At 46.5% G+C, this 27,899-nt stretch overlaps 1 protein-coding gene across 8 annotated transcripts in view; it reads left to right on the forward strand.

The window, feature by feature from the left end:
- The window catches only part of LOC139273131 (echinoderm microtubule-associated protein-like 6), an 816,712-nt gene that overhangs the window by 210,006 nt on the left and 578,807 nt on the right, over positions 1–27,899 (forward strand). For all 8 annotated transcript variants that reach the window (XM_070889552.1, XM_070889554.1, XM_070889555.1 and 5 more), the window contains one exon: positions 26,425–26,562. In XM_070889552.1, the coding sequence (XP_070745653.1) occupies positions 26,425–26,562 (138 nt within the window). The remainder of the gene's footprint in view (positions 1–26,424; positions 26,563–27,899) is intronic.

Below are 27,899 nucleotides of genomic sequence, written 5' to 3' on the forward strand. Positions count from 1 at the left end.
TCCCTGGAAAGGTCCATTGGCGTAGAAAATGAGAGCGATGTTGACCTTGACTGCCAATGAGAGAGCCGCTCTCACCATAGTGTGAGGCTCGAGATCTGGTTGCAGAAGATGGCAGAGCTCTGTGACCACGTTCTTCCTGAAATGCAGCCTTCGCGCACACTGCTCCTCAGTGAAATTGATATAGGAGAACTGCTGCCGAATCCCCGGGGAGAGTAAGGTCTCTTGTTACCAGCCCTGTGGTGCCTTCTTCCTCTGGCCACATTTTGCTGCGCTTCTCCCTGTCTTGCTGGCTGTGCTTCTCCCTGTCCGGCTGTCTGCCTTTCTCTTTGCCGTTGTCAGTGCCTCACTTCCTGGGCCTCTCCATGGGCTTCTGCCTGTCCTGGTCTCTGTTTTTGTCTTTGTGCCTTTCTCTCTCCCTCTCTCTATAGCTTTCTCTCTGTAATTGTCGCCTCCTTTGTCTTCACCTAAGTATCCTCTGATGGTGACATTGGAGCAGGAGGTCGAGTGCCAGCACAGCCCCCATGAAGTGGGGGAAATGTTGCAACTTTAAATCTGCTCTGGGTTTTACAGGGGAATTGTTAGGAGGCAGAAGACTCCTTGAGGTAAAAATCGCTGCTATCGGTCCACCACCCACTCTGCTTATCTGTTGGAAAGCAGAAAAAAGTAATGGCCGACAGAATATATTTTTCAAGATGGTGCCTTTAAATAGCCCTGTCCATCCGATTCCCAACTCCAATTCGACAGCTGAAGCTCTCATTGTTATCACCAGGCAGTAAAGTAGGTTGCGCAGGGCAATTTAACATCCGGGCGGTAATATCATCGCCGCGCGCAACCGAGCGGGGCACTCCCGACAGGAACGAGGCGCTACCTTTTAGCGCCTCCGCAAAACCCCTGCTCAATTCTGCGGGGGGCTGCTAGTTTTGCGCCGCGCCCTGGTGAAAACCATTTTGCATCCCATTACCACCTCCCGGAGGCGCTAACAGCCATCGATTAAAAACCCCATTGAGTTAGGGCTTTCATTAACAAAGATGCATTGGGTACAACAAAAATGGCTGCTGTTATTCATCTCAGATTAGTCTATTCGATAAATGGAAACTGAAATTGTGAATCCCCTTTATAGAGGAGAAATCATACTTTTTAGAACCTCAAAATGTTTCATCAGCAATACACATTGAAAAGATACCATCAGAGATATCAACATCTGAGTTGGAGAAAGATGATCATAAACCCCAGTTTCAAAAACAAGATTACGGTTTGACATTAAAACAGAAAATGCTGGAAGCACTCAGCAGGTCGGACAGCATCTATTTCGATAAAGGGTCCACATCCGAAACATTAACTTATTTGTTCTCTCCACTGCTGCTGGTGACCTGCTGAGTGTTTTCGTTGCAGATTTCCAGCAGTTTTTTGCTTTTTGTTTACAATTTGACAGTTGGCTTCAGCAGCAGAGCTCCTGCAGTCCAAACAGTCATCACAGTGAGGATACACATTATGGAAGAAGCCTGAGGTGCGTTGCTATTATTGAAAGATGTTTTGTAAACACTCTCGGTGCTAATCACTAAAATATACTGAAGTGATAATTGAAAAAGAAGGTAGCAGAAAATGGAATAATTTAAGCCAAGGAGTTATATATAATTGAAAGAGGAAATACTTGTAACCGGAAATGTTTATAGCAGAGGAAATAGCAGAGCTCCGACCATCATTTACCAATCCCCTCTGGCTGCAGGTGTGATGTCAGAGGACTGGAGGACTGTTAATGTTGAACCTTTGTTTAAAAAGGGAGAAAGGGATAGACCAAATAATTACAGGCCAGTCAGCCTAACTTCAGTGGTGGGAAAATTATTGGAAAAAGTCCTGAGGGACAGGATAAATCTTCATTTGGAAAGACATGGGTTAATCAAGGACAGTCAGCATGGATTTGTCAAGGGAAGGTTGTGTCTGATTAACTTGATTGAATTTTTCGAGGAAGTAACCAGGAGGGTCGATGAGGGCAGTGCATATGATATAGTATATATGGATTTTAGCAAAGCTTTTGATAAGGTCCCACATGGCAGACTAGTCACGAAGGTAAAAGCCCATGGGATCCAGGGCAAAGTGGCAAGTTGGATCCAAAATTGGCTCAGAGGCAGGTAGCAATAGGTTTTTGTGACTGGAAGGCTCTATCCATTGGGGTCCCGCAGGGCTCAGTGCTGGGTCCCTTGCTTTTTGTGGTATATACCAATGACTTGGACTTGAATGTTGGGGGTATGATTAAGACGTTTGCAGATGACACTAAGATAGGCTGTGTGCTTGATAATGAAGAAGAAAGCTGCAGACTTCAGGAGGATATCAATGTACTGGTCAGGTGGGCAGAACAGTGGCAAATGGAATTCCATCTAGATAAGTGTGAGGTTTTGGTGAGGTCTAACAAGGCAAGGGAATACACATTAAATGGTACGACATTGAATAGTGTAGAGAAACAAAGGGACCTTGGAGTACAGGTCCACACATCCCTGAAGGTAGCAGGCCAGGTAGCTAAGAAGGCATATGGAATACTTGCCTTTATTAGTCGAGGCATGGAATACAAGAGCAAGGACGTTATGCTTGAATTGTATAAAACACTGGTTAGGCTGCAGCTGGAGTACTGTGTGCAGTTCTGGTCACCACATTAAAGGAAAGATGTGATTGCACTGGAAAGAATGCAGAGGAGATTTATAAGAAAGTTGCCTGGACTGGAGAAATTTAGCTATGAGGAAAGATTAGAGAGGCTGGGTCTGTTTTCTTTGGAGCAGAGGAGGCTAAGGGGAGACTTAATTGAGGTGTATAAAATTATGAGGGGCCTGGATAGAGTGGATAGGAAGGACCTGTTTCGCTTGGCGGGAGGGGGTCAACAATCAGGGGGCATAGATTTAAAGTAAATGGGGGGAAGTTTAGAGGAGATTTGAGGGGACATTTCTTCACCCAGAAGGTGGTGGCAGTCTTGGAACATGGTCTGGAACACACTGCCTGAAAGGGTGGTAGAGGCAGAAACCCTCACCGCATTTAAAAAAAATACTTGGATGTGCACTTAAAGTGCCGTAACCTACAGGGCTACGGACCAAGAGCTGGAAAGTGGGATTAGGCTGGATAGCTATTGGTCGGCTGGCACGGACACGATAGGCTGAAACGGCCTCCTTCCGTGCTGTAAATTTCTGTGATTCTATGATTCATAGAGGACTATGACGAAAAGGTATGAAAAACATAAATTAATCCAATTATTTGGGGAGAGGAAATCCAATTTGTTAACAATATACTTTCCATTCCAAATTTTAAAAACATCGTATACAATTTGGAAGATTATGAGATTATGACAGAATTGTTATTGTTAAGATCTTGGATCACAAGGAATGAGTTGAGGCCTCCTGGGGCATGCCTGATCACTTTTGTGGGGAGCAGAGAGGAATTTTTGACAAAGTTTTCCTGAATTAGCTATTTCTTTTTCCTTTTCCCAGGAAGGGATGGAGGGAGGGGCAAAGGGTGAGGGCACAATGATGAGTCCAGTAAGATGTGGAGTGAGCACATATGGACTTGATGGCCTTTTCTCATCCAGAGCACATACCGGCATTGATTTATGATTTAAAATGAAAATCGATATCACAATTATATATGTGGTGGCATGATTCAGTAAAATTGAAGAATTTCTCCCACATTATTTCATAGTTCAATATTAACACATAGAAAACAATGCAAATCCAAAATTGATGTGGAAAAAAATGTCTTTTTGCAACCAGCAGGACTAAAGCCCTTTAATTTTGTTAAATGATGTTACCTATTGAGCCTAATAGTATTTCCATCCCCTGGCTACTCTGGGCATAGTTGCAGTTTCAGAAACTGGGGATATTTAATAATCACTTGCAGCTTGATTTTAGGTGATGGGATAGATAAGGGTGCTGAGTCCACCACCATCAACAACCTGGAGGTCGCCACTGACCAGAAACTTAACTGGACCAGCTACTTAAATACTATGGCTACAAGATTAGACCAGAGGCTGGATATTTTGTACGTGTCTCACTTCCTGATTCCCCAAAGCCTTTCCACATCTACAAGACACAAGTCAGGAGTGTAATGGAATACGCTCCACTTGCCTGGTTGAGTGCAGCTCCAACAACACTCAAGAAGCTCAACAACATCCAGGACAAACCACAGCCCGCTTGATTGGCACCCCATACACCACCTTAAACATTCACTCCCTCTGCCACCAGCGCACCATGGCTGCTGCAGTGTGTGCTATCTACAAGATACCCTGCAGTGACTCGCCAAGGCTTTGACAGCACTTCCCAAACCCGCGACCTCTACTACCTAGAACGACAAGGTTAGCAGGCGCATGGGAAAACCATCACTTCCAAGTTCCCCTCCAAGTCACACACTATCCTGACTTGGAAATATATTGCCGTTCCTTCATTGTCAAAATCCTGGAATTCCCTCCTTAACAGCACTATAGGAGTACCTTCACCACAAGGACTGCAGCAGTTCAAGACGGTGGCTCACCAACATCTTCTCAAGGGCAGTTAAGGATGGACAATAAATGCTGGCCTTGCCAGCAATGCCCACATCCCACAAACAAATATTTTAAAATATTGAAAGGAATAAAATAATTGTGTAAGAAGCTATTCCTTCAGTTCTTTGAAGGCGCGTTTGCACTACAAGTTTAGTGTCGGTGTGAAGCAATTTCAGCTTTATGCCAAAATAAATTGCAGAGATTCTGGTGCACCCCTGCTGTAACTCTGGTGGGATTGTCCAAAAATTTGGGATGGAATTACCGCTCAGCCTTGTATGGTATGGAGCTTTTACCCACACTTTACAAGACAAGCAGCATAAGAAGGGGCAGGTGAGATGAGACCAAGCATACCTACCAGCCAACAGGCATAAGTGGACTCGATCTGGGGAGCCAGGCTGGGATTGTGACCTGGAGAGGAACCCAAAGATAACTTTTTGGAAAAGCTTGAATGCATCTTCCTTACAAAGGGGGCTACAGAATCACTTGTCCCTCCTTTCTGGGACCTAGCTACTTGAACTAGACTTTCTCATCTCTCTAATATGCCCTAGATCAGGGGTGGGCAATTATTTGGGTTGGAGGGCCACCTAACAAATTTTGGTGAGCTGTTGAGGGCTGCCCACCAATGTTCCCCCTAAGACGCATGGCTGAACGGTCGTACAACAATCATGTGGTTCCTTGCAGGCCTCTCCCCAGCTCCTGCAGCTGGAAGAGATACTTTGCATGCGCGGCTGCATTGTGGCCGGACGCGCAGCAAATTTAAAGGGACCATGCGTGAATAAAAAAATTAGAGGGAACATTGCATAAACATAAACACTGCATAAACATCAATTCAGATAGTAGTCAGATGTTATCTTACATACACAACATGTATTCAATACTGTTTAGAAATGAATCAAAGTTAAAAGTTGAAAATTGTCTCTGTAAATCAGTGCTGTGAAATAGAACTGTACCCTCTTTAGAACCTGTGTCAGCATCAATTCCCCACGTCAGTCATCCTTATGCCCCTCTGCAAAGATTACTATTGATGTCCTAATTGGTGCCAGATGAGAACTCCTCTGCCGTTGTACTCTGGATACCGGGAGAGGAAAGATGCTGGTCACTTTCTTCGGTGAAAGAGTTTTGGAGATAAGCAGCCATGTCTCCACTCTAAATTGGATAGGGCATATTTGAGTATGCAGTGCATTCTGGGTACAGATGTCCACCATTGGGGCCCAGAATTTTTTAAGATTGTTCCAGGAAGAATCGCTTTTGCGAATTATTAATTTGAATGAAATATTACAATAATTTTTCCTTGGCTGAAGTTCGGGTCTGTCTCTGACCCATGAGAAGTGAAAGTGGATAGACGAATGTGCAGCTCGAGCTTCAGCTCTCATTCTATTTCTGTCCCATCCAGCAGGCCGGATAGAATGACATGGCGGGCCATATTTTGCCCACCACTGTTCTAGATGCACCCCTAGTAGCTCTAGCATCTGCTATTACTATGTTAACTATTGGATCTCCTCCTTACCCTGCAAACTTTGGCAGGGTCAGCAGTGGAGGTCCCCAGATGGCACATCTCAGCACTTATGGGTGTGATGTGTATAGATATTGTATGATGTTAGTATAGGACAGGCCCAATGGACCAGCTCTGTTTATCATGTTCCTTATTATATATGTTCATAAACATGTTTTGCCAGATTTGAATTTTTAATGTGTAAAACAACCTGTTACATCCCTAACTATAACTTGACTCAAACATTTAACTTGATTTTTGTATGATTATGAATGACATCCTTGTGGATCATATGTTGGCCAGAATTTGTTGGAGCGGGGCATTTTGCGGCGTGCTCTGTTAGTTAGACCTTTTCCCTCAACCTTCAGTACGAAAAAATGTTGCCCTGCAAGTTGCAAGTAGTCCGAGTCAATAACAACACGTGAGGACAATGGGACATCTGGTATCTTGGTGAACGATGGGACCAACAGTCTATCTCCTTAACCAATGAGACTTAACCGGAAACATAAATCTTGTCATTAAAAAGGCACTTGCACTGTTAAGTACTAGCCTAACTTTATGTGGCGGGTTTAATTGGCAATCAATGTGCAAATGCAGCAATTTCTTGAAATTTCTGGGGAGGTCGAGGGGAAACTGCCGTTTTTGTGAAGCTAACGGCAAATTGTTCAGCAAGTTATGGCAATTCGCAATTCACAGGGTATCTCTTACTCGCCACAAGTTTCTGGGCGATTTACATGTTATTAAATGCTCCATTATTTTGGCAGCAAAATCTGGACCAATATATGTAGAAAGTTAGTAATTAACAACATTTTGACCTATTGGGTTGTTAATTGTATAACAAAATGCAGTAGTTGTAGGTATAATATAAACACATTAGACAGTTACCAATTCAAACTGTCACTTATACATGCATATGTTATTAAGTATACTGGGAATATTTAACACATCAGGAATCAACAAATCAAAATAGTTTTGCAGTATCAAATGGTTTCACTTGTACAGGTCGGCATAGCACCATGTAAGATCTACCAGTATATGAATATTTTATTGGGGGGGGAAAAAACAGGAGAATGCCACATTAGAATTATGGTTGGCTGGCCTTGCCATTGCACTAGCTAAAGTTTGTGACTTTTGACATCAGAACCTATGTTATCATTTAGATATTAAAGTAAAAATAGTAACACTGAAATGCCAATTTTTTTAATTGAATGTAGTAACACAGGAAATGATTGTGTAAAATATTTTTCACGCACTGGATAATGCTAAAGGTGTAAAATTATTTCTTGCTTTAGAGCGAATGCATATATTATTTCTGCACTAAGATTTAGCAATTTTCTGTGTTAGTGTTAAGTCACTGATCACTGGGGGAGATTTTCACTGCCTCTACGGGCAGAAAATTGTGGGGAGAAACTTACCACTATGTTTTGTTCCCGATCTGACCACCAGCATTCTGAAATGGGCCTACCACTGGGTGGCTGGTGCGCCGGCCTGTTTCAGGTGGTCGACCTTTTTGATATGGAAATCAGGGTCCTTTGAGGTAAATAGAACCCCAATTGCAATTTTGTGAGACAACTGGGTAGAGCACGGCGGTCGAAGAGAACGAAAAACAGTGGGGGCGAAATCCTGTAGCATCCTGTCTGGGATGGTAACTTTTAGCTTTTAGAAAATTTAGTGCCCGGTGAAATGGCTTGCAAAATTGTGGGAAATTGGGCGTTTTCATCCCAGGAGTGAAGGGAGCGGTATATGAGGTGCTAATGGCCTCAGCTGGGCGCTGCAGGGGCATTATTCACAGAGAGTTACCCAATTTCAGCTGATTGCTCGATCTAGCTCTTAAAGGGGAGGTAATTTCAACCTGCTGCTGTTCATGTTCAGCATTGCTGCACTTGAGTCAGACATCTCAGCATCTCAGCAAGTGAGACACCTTTTTGTGCAATGGTTGTTGCGAATCCCGCTTCAAGGGAGAGGGCCACGTGGTTTAATGCTGTGGCGCTGAAGACACGCCTCAGAGACTCCCCCTGGGGGATTAACGAACATCTCATGGTCCTCCGACTCACCCTTTCCCAGAACCAATGCGCCACAGTCATCAGTGTGTATGCCCCAGATGAGGCCAAAGAAGGTTTTTACTCCAACCTCGGAAAATCCCTACGGACGACAAACTGATCCTTCTTGGAGACTTCAATGCCGGGGTGGGCAAGGACACAGCCCTCTGGGGAGGCGAGATCGGCAGAGAGGGGGTAGGGAAAATCAATTTCAGCGGTACCCTGCTCCTGACAAAATGTCTAGAACATGACCTTGTCATCACCAACACCTTGTTCCGCAAAAGGGACAAGTACAAAGCATTGTGGCAACACCCTCGCTCCAAACACTGGCACCTGCTTGACTATGTCATCGTCCGAGCCAGGGATCACAAGGATGTGCGCATCACCCACGCCAGGAAGAAGGGACTGAGTGTAACATAGCTAAGCTTGCTGGCGATACAAAGATGGGAGGAAAAGCATTGTGTGAGGAGGACACAAAAAATCTGCAAAAGGACATAGACCAGCTAAGTGAGTAGGCAAAAATTTGGCAGATGGAGTATAATGTTGGAAAGTGTGAAGTCATGCACTTTGGCAGAAAAAAATCAAAGAGCAAGTTATTATTTAAATGGAGAAAGATCGCAAAGTACAGCGGGACCTGGGGGTACTTGTGCATAAAACACAAAAGGATAGTATGCAGGTATAGCAAGTGATCAGGAAGGCCAATGGAATCTTGGCCTTTATTGCAAAGGGGATGGAGTATAAAAACAGGGAAGTCTTGCTACAGCTCTACAGGGTATTGGTGAGGCCACATCTGGAATACTGAGTGCAGTTTTGGTTTCCATATTTACGAAAGGATATACTTGCTTTGGAGGCAGTTCAGAGAAGGTTGACTAGGTTGATTCCAGAGATGAGGGGGTGGACTTATGAGGAAAGGTTGAGTAGGTTGGGCCTCTACTCATTGGCATTCAGAAGAATGAGAGATAATCTTATCGAAATGTATAAGATTATGAGGGGGCTTGACAAGGTGATGCAGAGAGGATGTTTCCACTGACAGGGGAGACTAGAACTAGAGGGCATGATCTTAGAATAAGGGGCCACCCATTATAACAGAGATGAGGAGAAATTTCTTCTCTGAGGGTTGTAAATCTGGAATTCGCTGCCGAAGAGAGCTGTGAAAGCTGGGACATTGAATAAATTTAAGACAGAAATAGACAGTTTCTTAAACGATAAGGGGATAAAGGGTTATGGGGAGTGGGCAGGGAAATGTAGCTGAGTCTATGATCAGATCAGCCATTATCTTATTGAATGGCGGAGCAGGCTCGAGGGGTCATATGGCCTACTCCTGTTCCTATTTCTTATGTTCTTATAACAGGAGCTGATGACTGCTGGATGGTTCACCGCCTAATCCGTTCCGTCATAAACATCAACATAGCCCCAAAGCGACAATGGCAGCAGAAGCAGTGCCACAAAAAAGTAAATGCCGGGGCACTCAAAGACCCAGCTAAGAGAGCCCTATACAGTCAGCGTCTCACTGCTTATCTGGCGTCCCTTGATGACGCCGAGATGCAAAATGCCCACAGTGCTTGGTCTGCCCTCCAGGCCTCCATAACCAGTGCCTGCGAAGAGACACTCAGTCACTCAACCTGGAAACGCCAGGACTGGTTTGATGAGAATGACCAGGAGATCCAAGAGCTAATAAATCGCAAGCACAGAGCATTTCTGAGCCTAAAACAACATCCCAACTCTGGAGCAGCAAGGCATAATTACAGGCGGCTAAGGGCCAAGGTCCAACAAAAAACCCGCAACCAAAAGAACAGATGGTGGGTGGAGAAAGCACAGGAGATTCAGCAGCTGGCCGACAGCCATGATGTATGAGGATTCTTCACCGCAGTCAAGGCCACCTACAGCCCAAACACCCAAGGCCCCACCCCACTGCTGGCCAAGAACGGGGCAACACTCATCAAGGACACCGAGGCAGTCAAAGCCCGCTGGAAGGAGCATTTCGAAGATCTCCTCAACCGAGACTCTGCCTTTGACTCGAGTGTCCTCGACTCCATCCTGCAGCATGCTACCCGCCACCACCTCAGCAAAACTCCAGCCCTGCACGAGGTAGAAAAAGCCATCAGCCAGCTTAAGAACAATAAGGCTACGGGAGTAGATGGAATCCCCACTGAGGCACTAAAATATGGCGAAGAGGCACTTGCACGAATGCATGACCTTATCTTTCTCATCTGGAAGGAGGGGAGCATGCCGGGAGATCTCAGATGCAGTAATCGTGACCATCTTTAAAAAAGGGGACAAGTCCGACTGCGGCAACTACAGAGGAATCTCCCTGTTATCAGCCACTGGGAAAGTCATCGATAGAAACCTCCTCAACCGTCTTCTCCTTGTGGCTGAGGAGCTCCTCCCAGAGTCACAGTGCGGATTTCGTCCCCTATGGGATACAACGGACATGGTTTTTACAGCGCGACAGCTGCAAGAGAAATGCAGGGAACATCACCCCAATCCTTGTACATGGCCTTCTTTGACCTCACAAAGGCCTTTGACGCTGTCAACCACGTGGAGCATCCTCCTCCGTTTCAGCTGCCCCCAAGAGTTCGTCACCATCTTCTGCCTGCTCCACGATGACATGCAAGCCATGTTCCTTACCAAGAGATCCATTACAGACCTAATCCACGCCCGGACTGGAGTTAAGCAGGGCTACGTCATTGCACCAACCCTCCTCTCAATCTTCCTTGCTGCCATGCTCCGCCTCAGACTCAACACGCTCCCCGCTGGAGTGGAACTAAACTACAGAACCGGTGGGAACTTGTTCAACCTTCATCGTCGTCTCCAGGCCGGATCCAAGACCGTCCCAACCTCTGTCATCGAGCTACAGTACGCGGACGACGCTTACGTCTGCACACATTCAGAGGCTAAACTCCCAAGTCATAGTCAACATCTTCACTGAGGCATACGAAAGTATGGGCCTTACACTAAACATCCGTAAGACAAAGGTCCTCCACCAGCCTGTTCCCGCCACACAGCACTTCCCCCCTCCCCACAGTCATCAAGATCCGCAGCGCGGCCCTGGACAACATCGACCACTTTCCATACCTCAGGAGTCTCTTACCAACAAGGGCAGACATTGATGACGAGATTCAACACTGCCTCCAGTGCGCCAGTGCAGCCTTCGGCCACCTGAGGAAAAGAGTGCTTGAAAATCAGGCCCTCAAATCTGCCACGAAGCTCATGGTCTACAGGGCCGTAGTAATACCCGCCCTCCTGTATGGCTCAGAGACGTGGACCATGTACAGTAGACACCTCAAATCGCTGGAGAAATACCACCAACGATATCTCCGTAAGATCCTGCAAATCCCCTGGGAGGACAGATGCACCAACGTTAGCGTCCTCGACCAGGCCAGCATCCCCAGCATTGAAGCACTGGCCACACTCTACCAGCTCCGCTGGGTGGACCACATTGTTTGCATGCCTGACACAAGACTCCCAAAGCAAGCGCTCTACTCGGAACTCCTTGATGGCAAACAAGCCAAAGGTGGGCAGAGGAAACGTTTCAAGGATACCTTCAAAGCCTCCTGATTAAATGCAACATCCCCACCGACACCTGGGAGTCCCTGGCCAAAGACCACCCTAAGTGGAGGAAGTGCATCCAGGAGGGTGCTGAGCACCTCGTGTCTCATCGCCGAAAGCATGCAGAGACCAAGTGCAGGCAGCGGAAGGAGCGTGTGGCAAATCAGTCTCACCCGCCCTTTCTTTCAACGACTGTCTGTCCCACCTGTGACCGAGTCTGTGGTTCTCGTATTGGACTGTTCAGTCACCTAAGAACACATTTTTAGAGTGGAAGCAAGTCTTCCTTGATTCCGAGGGACTGCCTATGATGATGACATAAGAGGTTACTGCACAAGATAAAAGCTCACGGGGTTGGGGGTAATATATTAGCATGGATAGAGGATTGGTTAACTAACAGAAAACAGAGAGTCGGGATAAATGGGTCATTTTCCGGTTGGCAAACAGTGACTAGTGGGGTGCCACAGAGATCGGTGCTGGGTCCTCAACTATTTACAATCTATATTGGATGAAGGGACCGAGTGTAATGTAGCTAAGTTTGCTGATGACACAAAGATGGGTGGGAAAGCAAATTGTGAGGAGGTCACAAAAAATCTGCAAAGAGATATAGACAGGCTAAGTGGTGGGCAAACATTTGGCAGATGGAGTAATAATGTTGGAAAGTGTGAGGTCATGCACTTTGGCAGAAAAAAATCAAAGAGAAAGTTATTATTTAAATGGAGAAAAATTGCAAAGTGCTGCAGTGTAGTGAGACCTGGCGGTCCTTCTGCATGAAACACAAAAAGTTAGTATGCAGGTACAGCAAGTAATCAGGAAGGCAAATGCAATGTTGGTCTTTATTGCAAGGGGGATAGAATATAAAAGCAGAGAAGTCCTGCTACAATTTTACAGGGTATTGGTGAGACCACACCTGGAATACTGCATACAGTTTTGGTCTCTGTATTTAAGGAAGGATATACTTGCATTGGAGGCTGTTCAGAGAAAGTTCACCAGGTTGATTCCAGAGATGAGGGGCTTAACTTATGAGGGTAGGTTGGGTCTATACACATTGGAGTTCAGAAGAATGAGAGGTGATCGTATTGAAACTTATAAGATAATGAGGGGGCTCGACAAGGTGGATGCAGAGAGGATGTTTTCCCTCGTAGGGAAACTAAAGCTAGGGGATATAGTCTTAGAATAAACGTTTAAACTGAGATGAGAAGAAATTTCTTCTGAGGGTTGTAAATCTATGGAATTCTCTGCCCCAGAGAGCTGTGGAGGCTGGGTCACTGAATATATTTAAGATGGAGATAGACAGATTTTTGAGTGATAAGGGAGTAAAGGGTTATGGGGAGCAGGCAGGGAGATGGAGCTGAGTCCATGATCAGATCAGCCATGCTCTTATTGAATGGCGGAGCACGCTCGAGGGGCCCATATGGCCTATTTCTGCTCCTGTTTTTTATGTTCTTATGGCAAGCTGCACAGAGTAATAGCCAACAAAAATTGTTAGTAAAGATGGGGTCTTTAAATAGCGCTCCTCCAGCAGACTCACAACTGCAACTCAGCTGAAGCTGTCGTTGTCAGCACCAAGCGGTAAGTGAGGGGGGCGAGACTGAATTTCTATCTGGGGCGGTAACAAGGCACTGTGCACGGCGATAATGTCATCATTGCCGGGTGCAGACAAGCTGAGTGCTACCAGCAGGAATGGGACACTACCTTTTAGCGGCTCCGCAAAATCCCTGCCCAATTGTGCGGGGGGCACTGTTCTCGCCACGCCCGGATAAAAACCCATTTGCTGCCCAGCAGGTGCACAGGAGCCCAATTTCAGCCACAGTAAGTTTAAAATGATTTTTGTGGGATTAGGAAGAGCAGAAGTGCTCCTCTGGGCTCTACAAGAATAATCTGGGCTACAACCACATTATAGGAACATCATAGTACCCCAATTATCATGCAGCGATGAGACTTCCACCTGATTCAGGCGGAAGTCTTGACACTTTCAATTGATCAAGTATCCACAGCCTTTTGGGGAGACGGTTCCAGATATCCACTACCCATTGTGTGAAAAAGTGGTTCCTGATTTCACTCTTGTTCCTGGAGCGGGAGTGCCGGGTGGGAGATGAACCAGAGGGGGTGACCCCCAAGCCAACAGTATTGTTGTGCACCTCCTAGCTCCACGTAACCGGAAGTATAAAAAATTTAACTTGCCTTTTCATCAGCGACCTCTAGTGGTCCTCTCCAGCTGGTTAGACCACTGTAGACCCAGCAAAACTGCTCGGCCCAGTTTATGATGAATATCCGAAAAAGGGTAAGGTTGTTGATTAGCCTATTCAAGGCACCAAACTTCTGTTTCAGGCGGGTGCCCTGGATGCTTGGAACTCGCATCTTCCAATTTGGCAGCCTGTGTACATCTGGGGGGAATTGATAGATTGTGTTCTGAAATTAGTCCCCCAACACTACTATTTCGTCCAAAAAACTGGCATAACAGGGACCAATTTCTCTCCATTTGACAGATGGAGAGAGTACATTTGTGGTCGGGACAAAAAACTACATGTAAATGATATTTAAAGGGACTGTCAGAATAATGGGATAACATTTTGAAAGCCTTTGGAAAGGCTCAGAAGCCATCTCAATTAGTTAGCATCTTTTGCCAAAGCTAAAAGGGGTGGGGGCTTCGAAGAAATGATAGGTAAAATATGAATGGAAAGTAAACCCAAGGTGCAGGAATGAGTTTGGAGACAAGTGACAGGAAAACTTAGTACTCAACCCTCTGTTTGGTGCCTCCTGAAGTCGAGGTGGTGCTGCTTGTGGTGGTTGCAAGGAAGGTTGATCCTCTGCCACGGGGCAGCACAGCAGCAAGTTTGCGAAGAGATGGAGTGAAGTTTCACACCAAAATTAATTGTTACTGTCACGAGATATGCCAGTCTTATGATGCATGATAGCTGCAGGTACCCATGCAATAGATGGCAAAACACTACATCTGGCTTGCTCCTGACCTAGACCCTCTGAAGACAGTTCTCCATGGCCATTGCCAGGTAAGTGTGCTGGGGCCTGCAGAAATGGTTGGCAGCAATTCAGTGGGTGTGGTCAATCTAGTTACACTGTCTTTTGCTCACCTGGGAATGCTTTATTTCATGCAGTGTCATTGAAAGCATGCCATACTATAATTGGGCACCTTCTGAGGAATGTTTTGATGCAATATAATTGAAAGCCTTGCCGCACTCACATTTTCCATGGGCATCATCCTTAAGTTATTGTGAAACAGCCTAGCTGTATGATCCTTTGTCACTTGCTGACATCCACGTTGGCATGCAGGCTGTTCACAGGTGTCAATGGTGATATTAGGTTTGCAGTCACAGCTTTGTCTGCAAAGCAAGGTGTGTTCACCTAGGTAGATGTGTGTGTGTGTGGACTCCAGTGGATGGGCACAGAGCATCTTTTGTTCAGCCTTCCATAGATCCTCCTCTTCCAAACTTGCCAAATAATAGGAGTCCCATTGAGAATTCCATTGATGTCAGTAATGGTGCTGGGAGCAATGATTTACAACAATTGGTACATAAGGGAACCTAAGTTCAAGCAGGGAACCAACAAACAAAAATGAATAAGAAATGGCTAAACTACACTTAACAATATATCTATTCCATGATCTCCAATATACTTATCACTGTCAAGCAACCTTGGAAGCCATTTCACAGAGCATCTGATAGCCTGCATACCAGAACGGCAGGAAATAGTGTGTAGGATGGAAACACCCTTAATTTATGTTTAAATGGCATGTCTGCTTGCTTGAGGTGGGTGGGTCCCACTGCTGCAGGGCCCAACTGCTGGAAAGTGCATTAGTTTGCGAAGTGTACAGTTCCTGCAAGGTGGAACTTCCATCCATTTTCCACCCCTGGATGTCCATTTTGCACTGCTACACTATATTTAATATACTATTTTCGTTGCTCACTGTGTTCTACGCTAGGATATCAAAAATTAGGTGACCGTTTTGCCAAACATCTCTACTCTTTCTACAAGTTTAACCCTGACTCTCTCTGACTCATTTCTTTAATTATCTGTCCCTTTCCCTCTCTTACCTCTCTGTTTTGACCACTTGTAATGATCAGCATAAGCTCCGGGAACAGCAACTTATCTTTGTCCTGGGCACTCTGCAGTCTCCTACGCTGAACATTGAATTTAGTAACTTGAGACCTTAACTTGAAAAGAGAAGGCTGAGGGGTGACCTAATAGAGGTCTTTAAAATTATGAAAGTTTTTGATAGATTTGATACAGAGAAATAGGAGCAGGCGTAGGTCATTTGGCCCCTCGAGCTTGCTCCGCTATTTAATAAGGTCATGGCTGATCGGGCTCAAATCCACTTCCCTGCCCACTCCCCATAACCCTTCACTCCCTTATCATTCAAAAATCTGTCTATCTCCACCTTAAATATATTCAATAACCCAGCCTCGACAGCTCTCTGGGGCAGAGAATTCCACAGATTTACGACCATCTGAGAGATGAAATTCCTCCTCATCTCCGTTCTAAATGGCGACCCTTTATTTTGAAACTATGCCCCCTAGTTCAAAATTCCCTACGAGGGGAAACATCCCCTCTGCATCTACCTTGTTGAGCCCCTTCAGTATCTTATATGTTTCAATAAGATCGCCTCTCATTCTTCTAAACTCCAATGAGTATAGGCCCAACTTGTGCAAACTTTCTTCATAAGTAAACCCCTTCATCTCAAGAATCAATCTAGTTGAACCTTTTCTGAACCGCCTCCAATGCAAGTATATCCCTCCTTACATAAGGAGACCAAAACTGTACGCAGTACTCTAGGTGTGGCCTCACCAATACCCTGTACAGTTGTAGCAGGACTTCTCTGCTTTTATGCTCTATCCCCTTTGCAATAAAGGCCAACATTTCATTTGCCTTCCTGATTACTTGCTGTGCCTGCATACTAACTGTTGTGTATGGAAAAAGAGTCAGACTGAACACTGTGAGCTCAAAGTAAAGTGTGACCGTAGTCTTTTATTGCAGGTCTCCAGAGTGCCTCTCCAACCTGCAAAGCCTCCTTAAATACCTGTGCTCCCAAGAGATTATGGGATCCCTTGGGACTCCAGGGAATGAGCCCTCTGGTGGCTGTATACAAATATACAAATATAACACTAACATTTTGAGTTTCATGCACAAGGACCCCGAGGTCCCTCTGTACTGCAGTATTTTGTAATTTCTCTCCATTTAAATAATAATTTGCTTTTTTATTTTTCCTGCCAAAGTGGATAACCTCACACTTTCCCACATTATACTCCATCTGCCAGATTTTTGCCCACTCACTTAGTCTGTCTATATCCCTTTGCAGATTTTTTGTGTCCTCCTCACAATTTGCTTTCCCACCCAGCTTTGTATCATCAGCAAACTTGGCTACATTACACTTGGTCCCTTCATCCAAGTCATTAATATAGATTGTAAATAGTTGAGGCCCCAGCACCGATCCTTGTGGCACCCCATTAGTTATCGTATGCCATTTTTCCCGACTCTCTGTTTTCTGTTAGTTAGCCAATCCGCTATCCATGCTAATATATTACCCCCAATCCCGTGAGCTTTTAGCTTCTGCAGTAACCTTTTATGTGGCACCTTATCAAACACACCACATCCACTGGTTTGTCCTTATCCACTCTGCTCGTTACATCCTCAAATGTTTCCACTTGTGGGGAAGAGCAAAACTAGAAGCCATTAATATAATATATTCACCAAGAAATCAAAACAGGAATTCAGAACATCTACCCAGAGAGTTGTGAAAATGTGGAATTCGCTACAACAGGGAGTGGTTGAAGCGAATCGTATAGATGCATTTAAGGGGATGCAAGATAAGCATATGAGGGAGAAGGGAATAGAAGGTTATGCTGAGAGGGTGGAAGGTGCCTGTGTGTGAGTTCTTTTAACATGGGGTAGCTGTTGCACACCGGCTACCACACGGGCTTAGCTGAGCAAGGTCTTGGTCCAGTGGCAGGGGGGTCCAAGACAACTGGAGACCAGTCACTGCTGTATGAGCCTAATTGCCGACGGCGAGATGCGGGCCGTAAGCTCGGCGCTGAGCAGCGCTCTTCGGTGAGATGGTAAGTGATCCGAGGCTTGGCTGGGGGCAGGCTTTGGGAAGGACAGATAGATATTCTGATAGAGTTAGATGAGGAATGACGGGAGGAGGCTCGAGTGGAGCATAAACGCTGGCATGGACTGGTTGGGCCGAATGCCCTGTCTCTGTGCTATATATCCTCTGTAATCCTATAGACTTTATTTTCTTTACAGTGGAGAATGCTGGTGAAATGGGGTAGGTCAATTGATGTCCAGGGAAGAAGTTGATTGATGCTTAAGGTGAATATACCTTGTCAGAACACAGCACTGACGGGGGAGTTTGCACTCATGATGTTAGGTAACTTCTTTGTTCTCTTTTCGGGCCAGCAGGCCCAACTGTATTTTGCCAGCATCTCTTGCTTTACTTTCAGATCTGATTTACAGGCTTTTAGTGTCTCCCATCTTGTCTCTACCTTGGGTGTCCGTCTCATTGCTTTAGCTATTCTGTGATATTTGTTTCTATTATGTCTTTAACTCTTTTAAACATTCTTTAGCCTCTGAAAGCGAGACTTTGATTTCACAAAGCATTGTGATATTCTTAGAAGGGCAGTGCATTGTCCTTTTCTTAAAATGGCCTTCTGAAATTATAAAAAATAAAAATGATGTAAAAATATGCAGTTTTTAGCCCTTACAGCTCAGCTGCCTTCTGAAAAAATAATTAGCATTGAAAAGAATTCCCAAATGGAACTCTTCAGCTCTTAAAGCTGAATTTCCTTATTTGTCTGAGAAAATGGGAAAAGTGCTTCAGCATTAACACAAATGGCTCAGCAAGTCAGGGAAAGGGCACCCAGGGTCTTGCACGCAGCACTCCAGCTTTGTGCAGGACGTCAGCCCTGCAACAGAGGTCCTCTACCCACAGGGGTCAGGAGGCCCTCCAGAAAGAATGATGTGACACCAAATCACCAAGGTCATCACTGCTAGCAGTATCGTCCCCATCCCCTGGCTCCGGTGCCCGAAGAAGCTTCATGACCTCAGACCAGTGATCAAGATCAGTTCATCTTCAAAATCTGTCTCCTACCAACTGCACCACTAGCCTCACACACTTCTCAATGCACAACTCTTGCCCCCCATTCACCCTCTGCCCAATCACTCACCTATCAACAATCTGTACCAATCATGAGGCACACTTTCCATTCCTAGCTTCACCTCACCCTCTTGGAGGAGATGGTGCTGGCCATTCTTAGCAGGCTGATACAAGATGCTGGTATCCTCATACGTTATCTTCCTTCTGGCATGCACTTCTTGCTTTCCCGCCCTCCCCACACCACAACTCTACCCTTGTGCCTTCCTGATTTCACACACCCAAGAAATGCAGCCTGCCCAGTCAGTGGTTGACCAAGAAGAGGGAGAGGGAAGTGAAGAAGAAAAAGAAACACCATCACTCAATTTCACACTCTCAGCCACTGTTACTGCGTGACATCAGTAGGATAGGCAAAGACACACGCAAGACAGTCACTAAGGGAATGCATAAGGGTGATGAGTTGATTTCTTGATGTCATATTGGATGGATAGATGTGTAAAGTTGGATTGGAAAGTTTGCATTGTGGCCAAGAGGATGCTGTGATGGATAGTAACAGAGGGGAAGGTAAGGTGTAGGACAAATGTTGAAACGGGAATTGGGGATGTGGTCACTGTACTGTAGGCAGATGATTCCATTCCAGATATCCCAGCCAGAAAGAGTTGTCTGGGTTGCATCCTTCCTTATGCTTCCTCCTCTTCTGCGTCTTCCGCTTCTGCGTCTTCCTCTTTCCTCTGCGAGCAGATGCTGGAAATCTGAAATGAAAGCAAAAAATCCTAGAAATACTCAGCAGATCAGGCAGCATCTTGACCTGAGATGTGAACTCTGTTTCTCTCTCCACAGATGTTGCCCGATCTGCTGAGTATTTCCAGCATTTTCTGTCTTCTCGGAGGCCTTCCGTTACCATCTGAGGCCAGCATCCAGTAGCACTCCCTGCAAACTTAATAAACATTTAACATGTATTCTACCAAGCCATTACTTCAATAAAATAAAAAACATTCCAGTCCAAAAGCTTAAAAGCCTGAGCCCTCAGTGCAAATCGCCTCTGCATTGACTGTGCTCTGGGCTTAGCTCTATGTGGGCTCTGGTTGACCCTTGACGGGTCACTTCAACCTTGGGTGAGTAGTTGGTGCAGTAGCATGCTGGTGGTTGCTGTTAATGTATGTGTCCCTGACCACTCCATTCTCGCCCCCCCCCCCACATCGATTATGGCGGGGGCTCCTGGCATTCATGTACATTCAATTTCTGGTAAGTGGGGTTTGCATTTTTTTGTGTGTCTGGTTCCGTGGTGCGACAAGTGTGTTAGACGCCTTATCGCTGCAGTGACAGTGCGCGAGGACAAGCTAGTTCCGGAGCTGCTGGGTTGTGTCCCTGCAGTTTGGTGATGGATTAGTGCCCGGTGCTGACGAGGGGAACTCGGTTGGTTCGCGTGGCCTGCTCTCGGGGCTGTTGCCGTGGTCCCTAGCGTCGGGACAGTTCACAAATGCCTGTGACCTCCCTGTCCTTTTTTGCCCCCCGGGTGGCTGCTGTTCCCTGAGGAGCTGTTGTCAAGCAGTGCACAGGGAATTGCGAACTCGCTGGCCTGAGCGTCGTTTGGTTTGGAATCCTGGCTGGTGCCTGTTTCCTTTGGGGGAACAGTGGTGGGTGACCCTACATCTAGGGGTATGGCCTTGGTGACAGTGGGGTCTGGGGTCTGCGCCTTAGTACAATCTGCTCCTTCAGGCTTGTGGCAGTTGGTGCCATCGGTTGCCTGAGAGGTGGAGCTGACCAGGGGCATGGTGTTGATGCCGGTGCCGTTGCCCTGCTGAGGTAACTTGCTCTGCAGCTCGTGTGTGTTGGCTGTTTGTGGCCACACTTCATGATGCATGACTCTGGTCTCCGGGACGCAGGCTACAGCATTGGGTAGCTCGCTGGATCTGTGTGCACCTGATGGGTGGCTGCCCGCTGCATTGGCTGTGTGCAGTTGAAATCCTGCATCGTACAACTCTTCCTTACTTATGATGGACACTCTGTGGATCCGATCGCATTCGCGCAACTTTTCCTCGCTGGTTGCATGTACACAATTCAGATTATCAGTTACACATTTTACATGATCAGTTACACATTTTGTCTCTGACTTACAGTTCTTATTACATTGCTTGAGTGTGTGGAACTGTCCCTTTAATTGTAATGGGTTGCAGGCCTCCTTTAAGAGAGCCTTGCTTGCTTTACCCCAATCCGCATCTCCGTTTGGTGCCATGTGTTGCTCCATCAGTGCTGCATCTCGTGGTCTGGCCACGGCCATCTTGGTCTTAACCACCTCACCTTGTGGTTTGGGCGCCATCTTTCCTTCGTCCACGATGTCGACTGTGGTGATCCTCTTCTCCCCGGGTTCTGCCTCCGAAGTTGGGCAGTCGCTTCTGGATCCGATTTTCTTTCTCTAGAGTCCTGCCACTGGAGCCTGGAAGGTGTGTTCGGGTCATCTCTGTTGTGTATCTGTAAAGCATGCACTCCCATGCTCTGCCACCAGGGAGTGCATCCCCTGAAGTCCCAAGGGATTCTAGCATCCCTTGGGAGCACTGTATATAAGCCTGTTCCTCACTCTGGAGTGTCTTAATAAAGACTGAGGTCACTGTTACTTTAACCTCCCTGTGTGCATTCTCATCTGTGTTAGGAACACAATAACTGGCGACGAGTGTATGAATCCAACGCAAAGATGCAGCAAACTGAGGGCATCCTGGAGAAGTTCTCAGAGGATGAGGACTGGGAAGCCTATGTCAAACGGCTAGACCAGTACTTTGTAGCCAACGAGTTGGACGGAGAAGGAAGCGCTGCAAAAAGGAGAGTGGTCCTCCTCGGCCTGCGGGGCACCAACCTACAGCCTCATGAAGAATCTTCTGGCTCCGGTGAAACCCACAAATAAGTCGTATGAGGAGCTGTGTGCACTAGTTCGGGAGCATTTTAACCCAAGGGAGAGTGTGCTAATGGCGAGGTATCGGTTCTACACGTGCCAGCAATCTGAAAGTCAGGAAGTGGTGAGCTACGTCGCCGAGCTAAGGCGACTTGCAGGACAGTGTGATTTTGATGGCTACCTGGAGCAAATGCTCAGAGACTTTTTTGTACTGGGCATTGGCCACGAGACCATCCTACGAAAACGTTTGACTGTAGAGACACAGACCCTCAGTAAGGCCATTGTGATAGCACAGGCGTTTATGTCTACTAGTGATAACACCAAACAAATCTCTCAGCACACAAGTGCTAGCAATGTTCATAAATTAACTGGAACTGTGTTTGCGAGCAGAAATGTACAGGGCAGAAACCACGAGTCTGCAACTGCCAGCTGGCCTCAGGTGACCCAGATGACTGAGTCCGCAACAAAGGATGACTGCAAGGCAATTCACACCTTGTTGGCGTTGTGGAGACTTCCATTCAGCCTATTCATGCTGCTTCAAAGGGTATGTTTGCAAGAGCTGTGGAACAATGGGGCACCTCCAACGAGCTTGTAGATGAGCTGCAAGCTCTGCAAAACCTGCTAACCACCATGTGGCAGAGGAAGATCAGTCCATGGTGGATCAAAGCAATTTCGAGCCTCAGAAAGGAAGCAGATGCTGAAGTACAAGGGGTGCACAAATTTTCGGGGTCTACCTGTAATGCTAAATGTAAAATTGAATGGCTTACCCATAGCCATGGAACGGGACACTGGCGATAGCCAATCCATCATGAGTAAAAAGATGTTTAAGAGACTGTGGTGCAACAAGGCACTCAGACCATCCCTGAGCCCCATCCACACGAAACTGAGAATGTACACCAAAGAGCTTATCACTGTCCTGGGCAGCGCCATGGTCAAGGTCACCTACGAGGGCACGGTGCATGAACTGCTATTCTGGATTGTCCCGGGCGATGGCCCCACACTGCTTGAAAGGAGCTGGCTGGGCAAAATCCGCTGGTACTGGGATGACATCCGAGTGCTATCACATGTCGATGAGGTCTCATGTACCCAGGTTCTTAACAAATTTCCTTCCCATTTTGAGCCAGACATTGAAAACTTTTCCGGGCGAAGGTGCGGATCCACTTGGTCCCAGAGGCACGACCCATTCACCACAAGGCGCGAGCGGTACCTCACATGATGAGGGAGAGAGTGGAAATGGTGCTGGACAGGCTGCAATGCGAGGGCATCATCTCCCCAGTGGAATTCAGTGAGTGGGCCAGCCTGATTGTTCCAGTACTCAAAAGTGATGGCATGGTCAGGATTTGTGGCGATCAACACGCACAAGGGACTGTTCATCTACAACAGATGCCCGTTTGGAATTCGGTCGGCTGCAGCGATCTTCCAGAGAAACTTGGAGGGCCTACTCAAGTCGATATCACGCACAGTGGTGTTTCAGGACGACATATTGGTCACGGGTCAGGACACCGTCGAGCACCTACAAACCTGGAGGGAGTCCTCCAGCGACTGGATCACGTAGGGCTGTGGCTGAAGAGGACGAAATGTGTCTTCATGGCAACAGAAGTGGAGTTTTTGGGGAGAAAGATCGCGGAGGACAACATTCGGCCCACAGACGCCAAGACAGAGGCTATCAGGAACGCACCCAGGCCACAGAACGTCACAGGTCGTTCCTGGGACTCCTCAACTATTTTGGTAACTTCCTACCAGGGTTAAGCACCCTCTTAGAGCCTCTACATGTGTTATTGTGTAAAGGTGAGAACTGGATATGGGGGAAAAAAAACAAGTAATTGCTTTTGAGAAAGCCAGAAACATTTTATGCTCCAACAAGCTGCTTTTATTGTATAACCCGTGTAAAAGACTTGTGCTAGCATGTGAGGCGTCGTCGTACGAAGTCGGGTGTGTATTACAACAAGCTAACGTTGCGGGGAAGTTGCAATCTGTCGCCTATGCCTCCAGGAACTTGTCCAAGGCCGAGAGGGCCTGCAGCATGATTGAGAAAGAGGCATTAACGTATGTGTTCGGGGTAAAGAAAATGCATCAGTACCTGTTTGGCCTCAAATTTGAGCTGGAAACCGATCACAAGCCCCTCATATCCCTGTTCGCGGAAAACAAGGGGATAAATACTAATGCCTCAGCCTGCATGCAAAGGTGGGCACTCGCGCTATCAGCGTCTAACTATACCATCCGTCACAGGCCAGGCACCGAGAACTATGCAGATGCTCTCAGTCGGCTACCATTACCCACCACGAGGGTGGAAATGGCGCAGCCTGCAAACTTGTTGATGGTGGCGCAGCCCACAGACTTGTTGATGGTCATGGATGTGTTTCAAAAGATAAATCACCTTGTAAATAGTTTTCACTTTGACTTTGTGGGGGAGTGATGTTGTGTAGCTGTAAAGCATGCACTCCCATGTTCCGCCACCAGGGAGTGCATCCCCTGAAGTCCCAAGGGATCCCAGCATCCCTTGGGAGCATTGTATATAAGTCGGCCCCTCAGGCCTGTTCCTCACTCTGGAGTGTCTTAATAAAGACTGAGGTCACTGTTACTTTAACCTCCCTGTGTGCAGTCTCATCTGTGTTAGGAACACAATAGTCTCATCTGGATCATCTCTATGCAGTCATGCTGTGCGGTCCGTGCCTCGGGTGCTGTGCTGGTCTGCTCTCCGGTGCCGGGTCCACTCTCAGGTGAGGGCTTGCTTTGCCTCTGAGCGCAGAGGGCTTCGATCACTGGAGGGGTGAAGTCTACACACTTCGAGTGGATCTTCTCCATCCACCTTCTGCTGCAACAATCCACAGAGGTAACTTGTGCACCGTGCCATCATGGAGTACCTTTACATTCGCACAACCAATGACTGGGATGATTTCATTGGTGTAGGTGCGCAGCTTTGCCTGAACAGGGACCAACTCGGGTCGTTCAGCCTGATTGTCCCATAGCCTCTCAAAGGCTCCTTGATTCATCACTGACTGGCTCACCCCCATGTCCACTTCCATGAAGATTGGAACTCCCTCTATCTCGACTTCCATCTTCAGCGGGGAACACTCGGTGGTGCAAGTAAACATGCTATGTACCTCCCCATGGGACTGGGCTGCCTCTCTGTCTATCGATTCATAATCCACGCTGGATTCATGGCCATCTGCAGAGTCTTCATCGACACAGTGAGTCATATTTTTCTTACACATTCGCTGGAGGTGGCCCTTTGTGCTGCAGCCTTTGCATGCATAGTCTTTAAAACGGCACTGGTGAGCCCTGTGATTCCCTCCGCAACGCCAGCATGGTGCTACTTGATTCGTCCCCCTCGGCGGATTCTGAATTAAGGAACCCGGGGGCCTGTTCTCTCTTCCCTGAGAGGGTTCGCGCTCCACAGTCCAGCCTCTAAACGGCGCCACTCTATGCACAGTATGAGTCCTGAGGGTGAGACATCTGCCTAGAGCCGCAGGTCAAGGTCATGAATGACTGGCTCACAGAGATGCCTTCTGCAGTGTGACTGTGGTATCTGCCAACAGTAGCTTGTGAAGAAGGCCCTCATGGCCAATTCCAATGACAAAAATGTCCCACAGCGCTTCGTTGAGGTGGGTGCCGAACTCGCACGGTGCCTCCAGCCTCCTGAGGTCTGCGGCGTACTTCACGATTTCCTGGCCTTCGGGCCGTCGGTGGGTGTAGAACCGGTGTCGATGCTCTCCTTGGGCTTGAGTTGCTCCTGGATCAGGGTTATGAGCTCCTTGTACGACTTGGTAGTTATCGTCGCTGGTGCCAACAAGTCCCTGACGAAGCCATAGACGTTGGGCTCACAACTGGTTAGCAAGATAGTGCGACGCTTATCAGCCAGTGTGGCCGGGTCATCTCCTGCCAGGTCATTTGCTGTGAAGAAATGTTCTAGCCTCTCCACAAAGGCGTCCCAGTCATCACCATCGCCGAACTGCTGCAACGTACCAAGGGTAGCCATTTCCGCGTGGAAATTCGTAATCTTGTCGCTAATTGTAGTGTCCTTAGATACTCTAGTAATGACTCCACGAGGCAGTGTGTTGTACTTGAACTGTAGTGACCTTAGTTCTTTATCAGTTAACTCCAGAGTGAGCATCACGCCTGGTGGGCCTGCCTTTTATACTAGGCCAAGCACACCTGTACAGATAAACCTACGAATCTTCCACTCTGTGCCCTCTGGTGGCACAGCTTGCGATAGTACCATCAGTAGCCATGTAGCATACATGACATCACCCTTTCTTAATTTACATTTCCAGGGCCATCAGCACAAAGGCCCTCACCAAAATCACAGTCGCTGAGACCTGCACCAGAGTGGCAGCCGCCATTTTTGACTGGATCACGGTAACTACTTGTGGCAGTAAGTGGGCCAATTTCTAGGCCACTGACTTCAATGGAGTCAAAAATCAAGTTGGGTGTAAAATGGGCATTCAACCCGAATGTACCCCATTCTCGCTGGGCACAATAGGTTAAAATCGGGGTTTTTTTAAAAATTGCTGCCTAGTAATAAGTTTTATATATATATTTGGAAAAGGTGAATGCAATTACAATTTAGTGAAATGTTTCTTGCAGTGTAATAATATTTTATCTTGGAATGTAAATCATGATCGTTCTATATCTGGCAGTACTTCAGAAAAAATGGAAATTGGTGTTGCCGTGTGACTTCAGGAATGTTCTAGAAAAAGTTTAAAAAATAAAATATCTATTAAAACAACTAAGTTTCAATGACCATAACAGTTAAGTCATATTATTTTAGGAGGGCAATACAAAAAGCTCTTTACGTTGTGATATTTGATGTTGCATTTTTTTTCTTGCACGCAGTTTGTGGAGCCTTGTTGACCATGCTCTTATTGCACGCTGTAACATGGAAGAGGCAGTACGCTGTGTTGCTTTCAGCAGCGATGGATCACAGCTTGCACTAGGAATGAAGGATGGTTCGTTTACTGTACTCCGAGTCAGGTAAGAAAATATTTTCTTATTGCCCTCGAAACATCCAGAACAAGGGCACAAATACACAAATCACTAAAAGGCAGGTTAATAAGACCATGAAAAAGCAAACTGTGCACTGGGGTTCATTTCTAGAGGGATAGAAAAGCAGAGAAATTATGTTAACCTTGTATGGAACCTTGGTTAGATCACCTTTGGATTACTGTGCACAGTTCTGGTCTCAATATTATAAAAAGGATATAGATGGTGAATGTGCAAAAAGATTCACAAGGGTGATGCTAGAATTAGTCAGGACAGGCTGAACAGGCTGGGGTTCTTTTCTCAAGGGAATAAAAGGCTGAGGGGTGACCTGATAGAGGCCATTAAGATAATGAAAAGGTTTGATAGGGAAGACATAGAGAAAATGTTTCCATTTGTGGGGAAGTCCAAAAGTAGAGGTCATAAATATATGATAGTCACTGATAAATCCAATAGGGAATTCATGAAAAACTTCTTTACCCAAAAGAGTGGTAAGAATTTAAGCTACCATAAGGAGTAATTGAGGCAAATAGCATTTAAGGGGACACTAGATAAGCACTTGAGGGAGGATATGCTGATAGGGTTAGATGAAGAGGGGATGGGAGGAGGCTAATGTGGAGATTAAACACTGGCATAGACCAGTTGGGCCGACTGACCTGTTTCTGTACTCTGTATACCCTTACTTAGAATTACAATCATAAAATTAGAACTAGGCCATTAAGGAATAAAATTAGGAAGCACCTTTTCACACACAAGAAATGTGGAATTCTCTCCCACAAAAGGCTGTGGCAGCTGGATCAATTGAAATTTTCAAGACTAAGATCGCCATATATTTTTATTAGATTAGGGTATCAAGGGATTATGGATCAAAGACTTGAAGGGTACTGGGTGTGGGCGGCGTGACGAGTCGCGATTCTGTTGTTGCTTTCATCCTGCTCCAGAAATCAACTTTTCACTAATAAGGCCTATTAAGCCCGCCCAGCACATTACCCAGCCTAATTAAATGGTGCGAGTCTGATGACATCAGCCATGATGCGTTTTTAGTCGGTAGATTTAAAGGAGGCATAACCACATTGCAATTGAATGTCATCTCGGAATGTGCAGTCATTACACTGGAGCTTTTGATTGTTCCAAACACTTGGAAACATGACTGCACAGAGGCAGAGGGCTGCACCTAGGTTCTCGGATGACTCCCTCCATATGCTTGTGGAAGGAGTCAGAGCACGCAGGGAGGTCCTCTTCCTATGCCCGGACAAAAACCTTTTGCACCCCGTTAGCGCCTCCTAAAGGCACTAACGGCAGGCGCACAAGAGGCCAATTTCAGCCCCTTC

This window comes from Pristiophorus japonicus, chromosome 9, assembly GCF_044704955.1.
Source record: "Pristiophorus japonicus isolate sPriJap1 chromosome 9, sPriJap1.hap1, whole genome shotgun sequence".
Classification (NCBI taxonomy): domain Eukaryota; kingdom Metazoa; phylum Chordata; class Chondrichthyes; family Pristiophoridae; genus Pristiophorus; species Pristiophorus japonicus.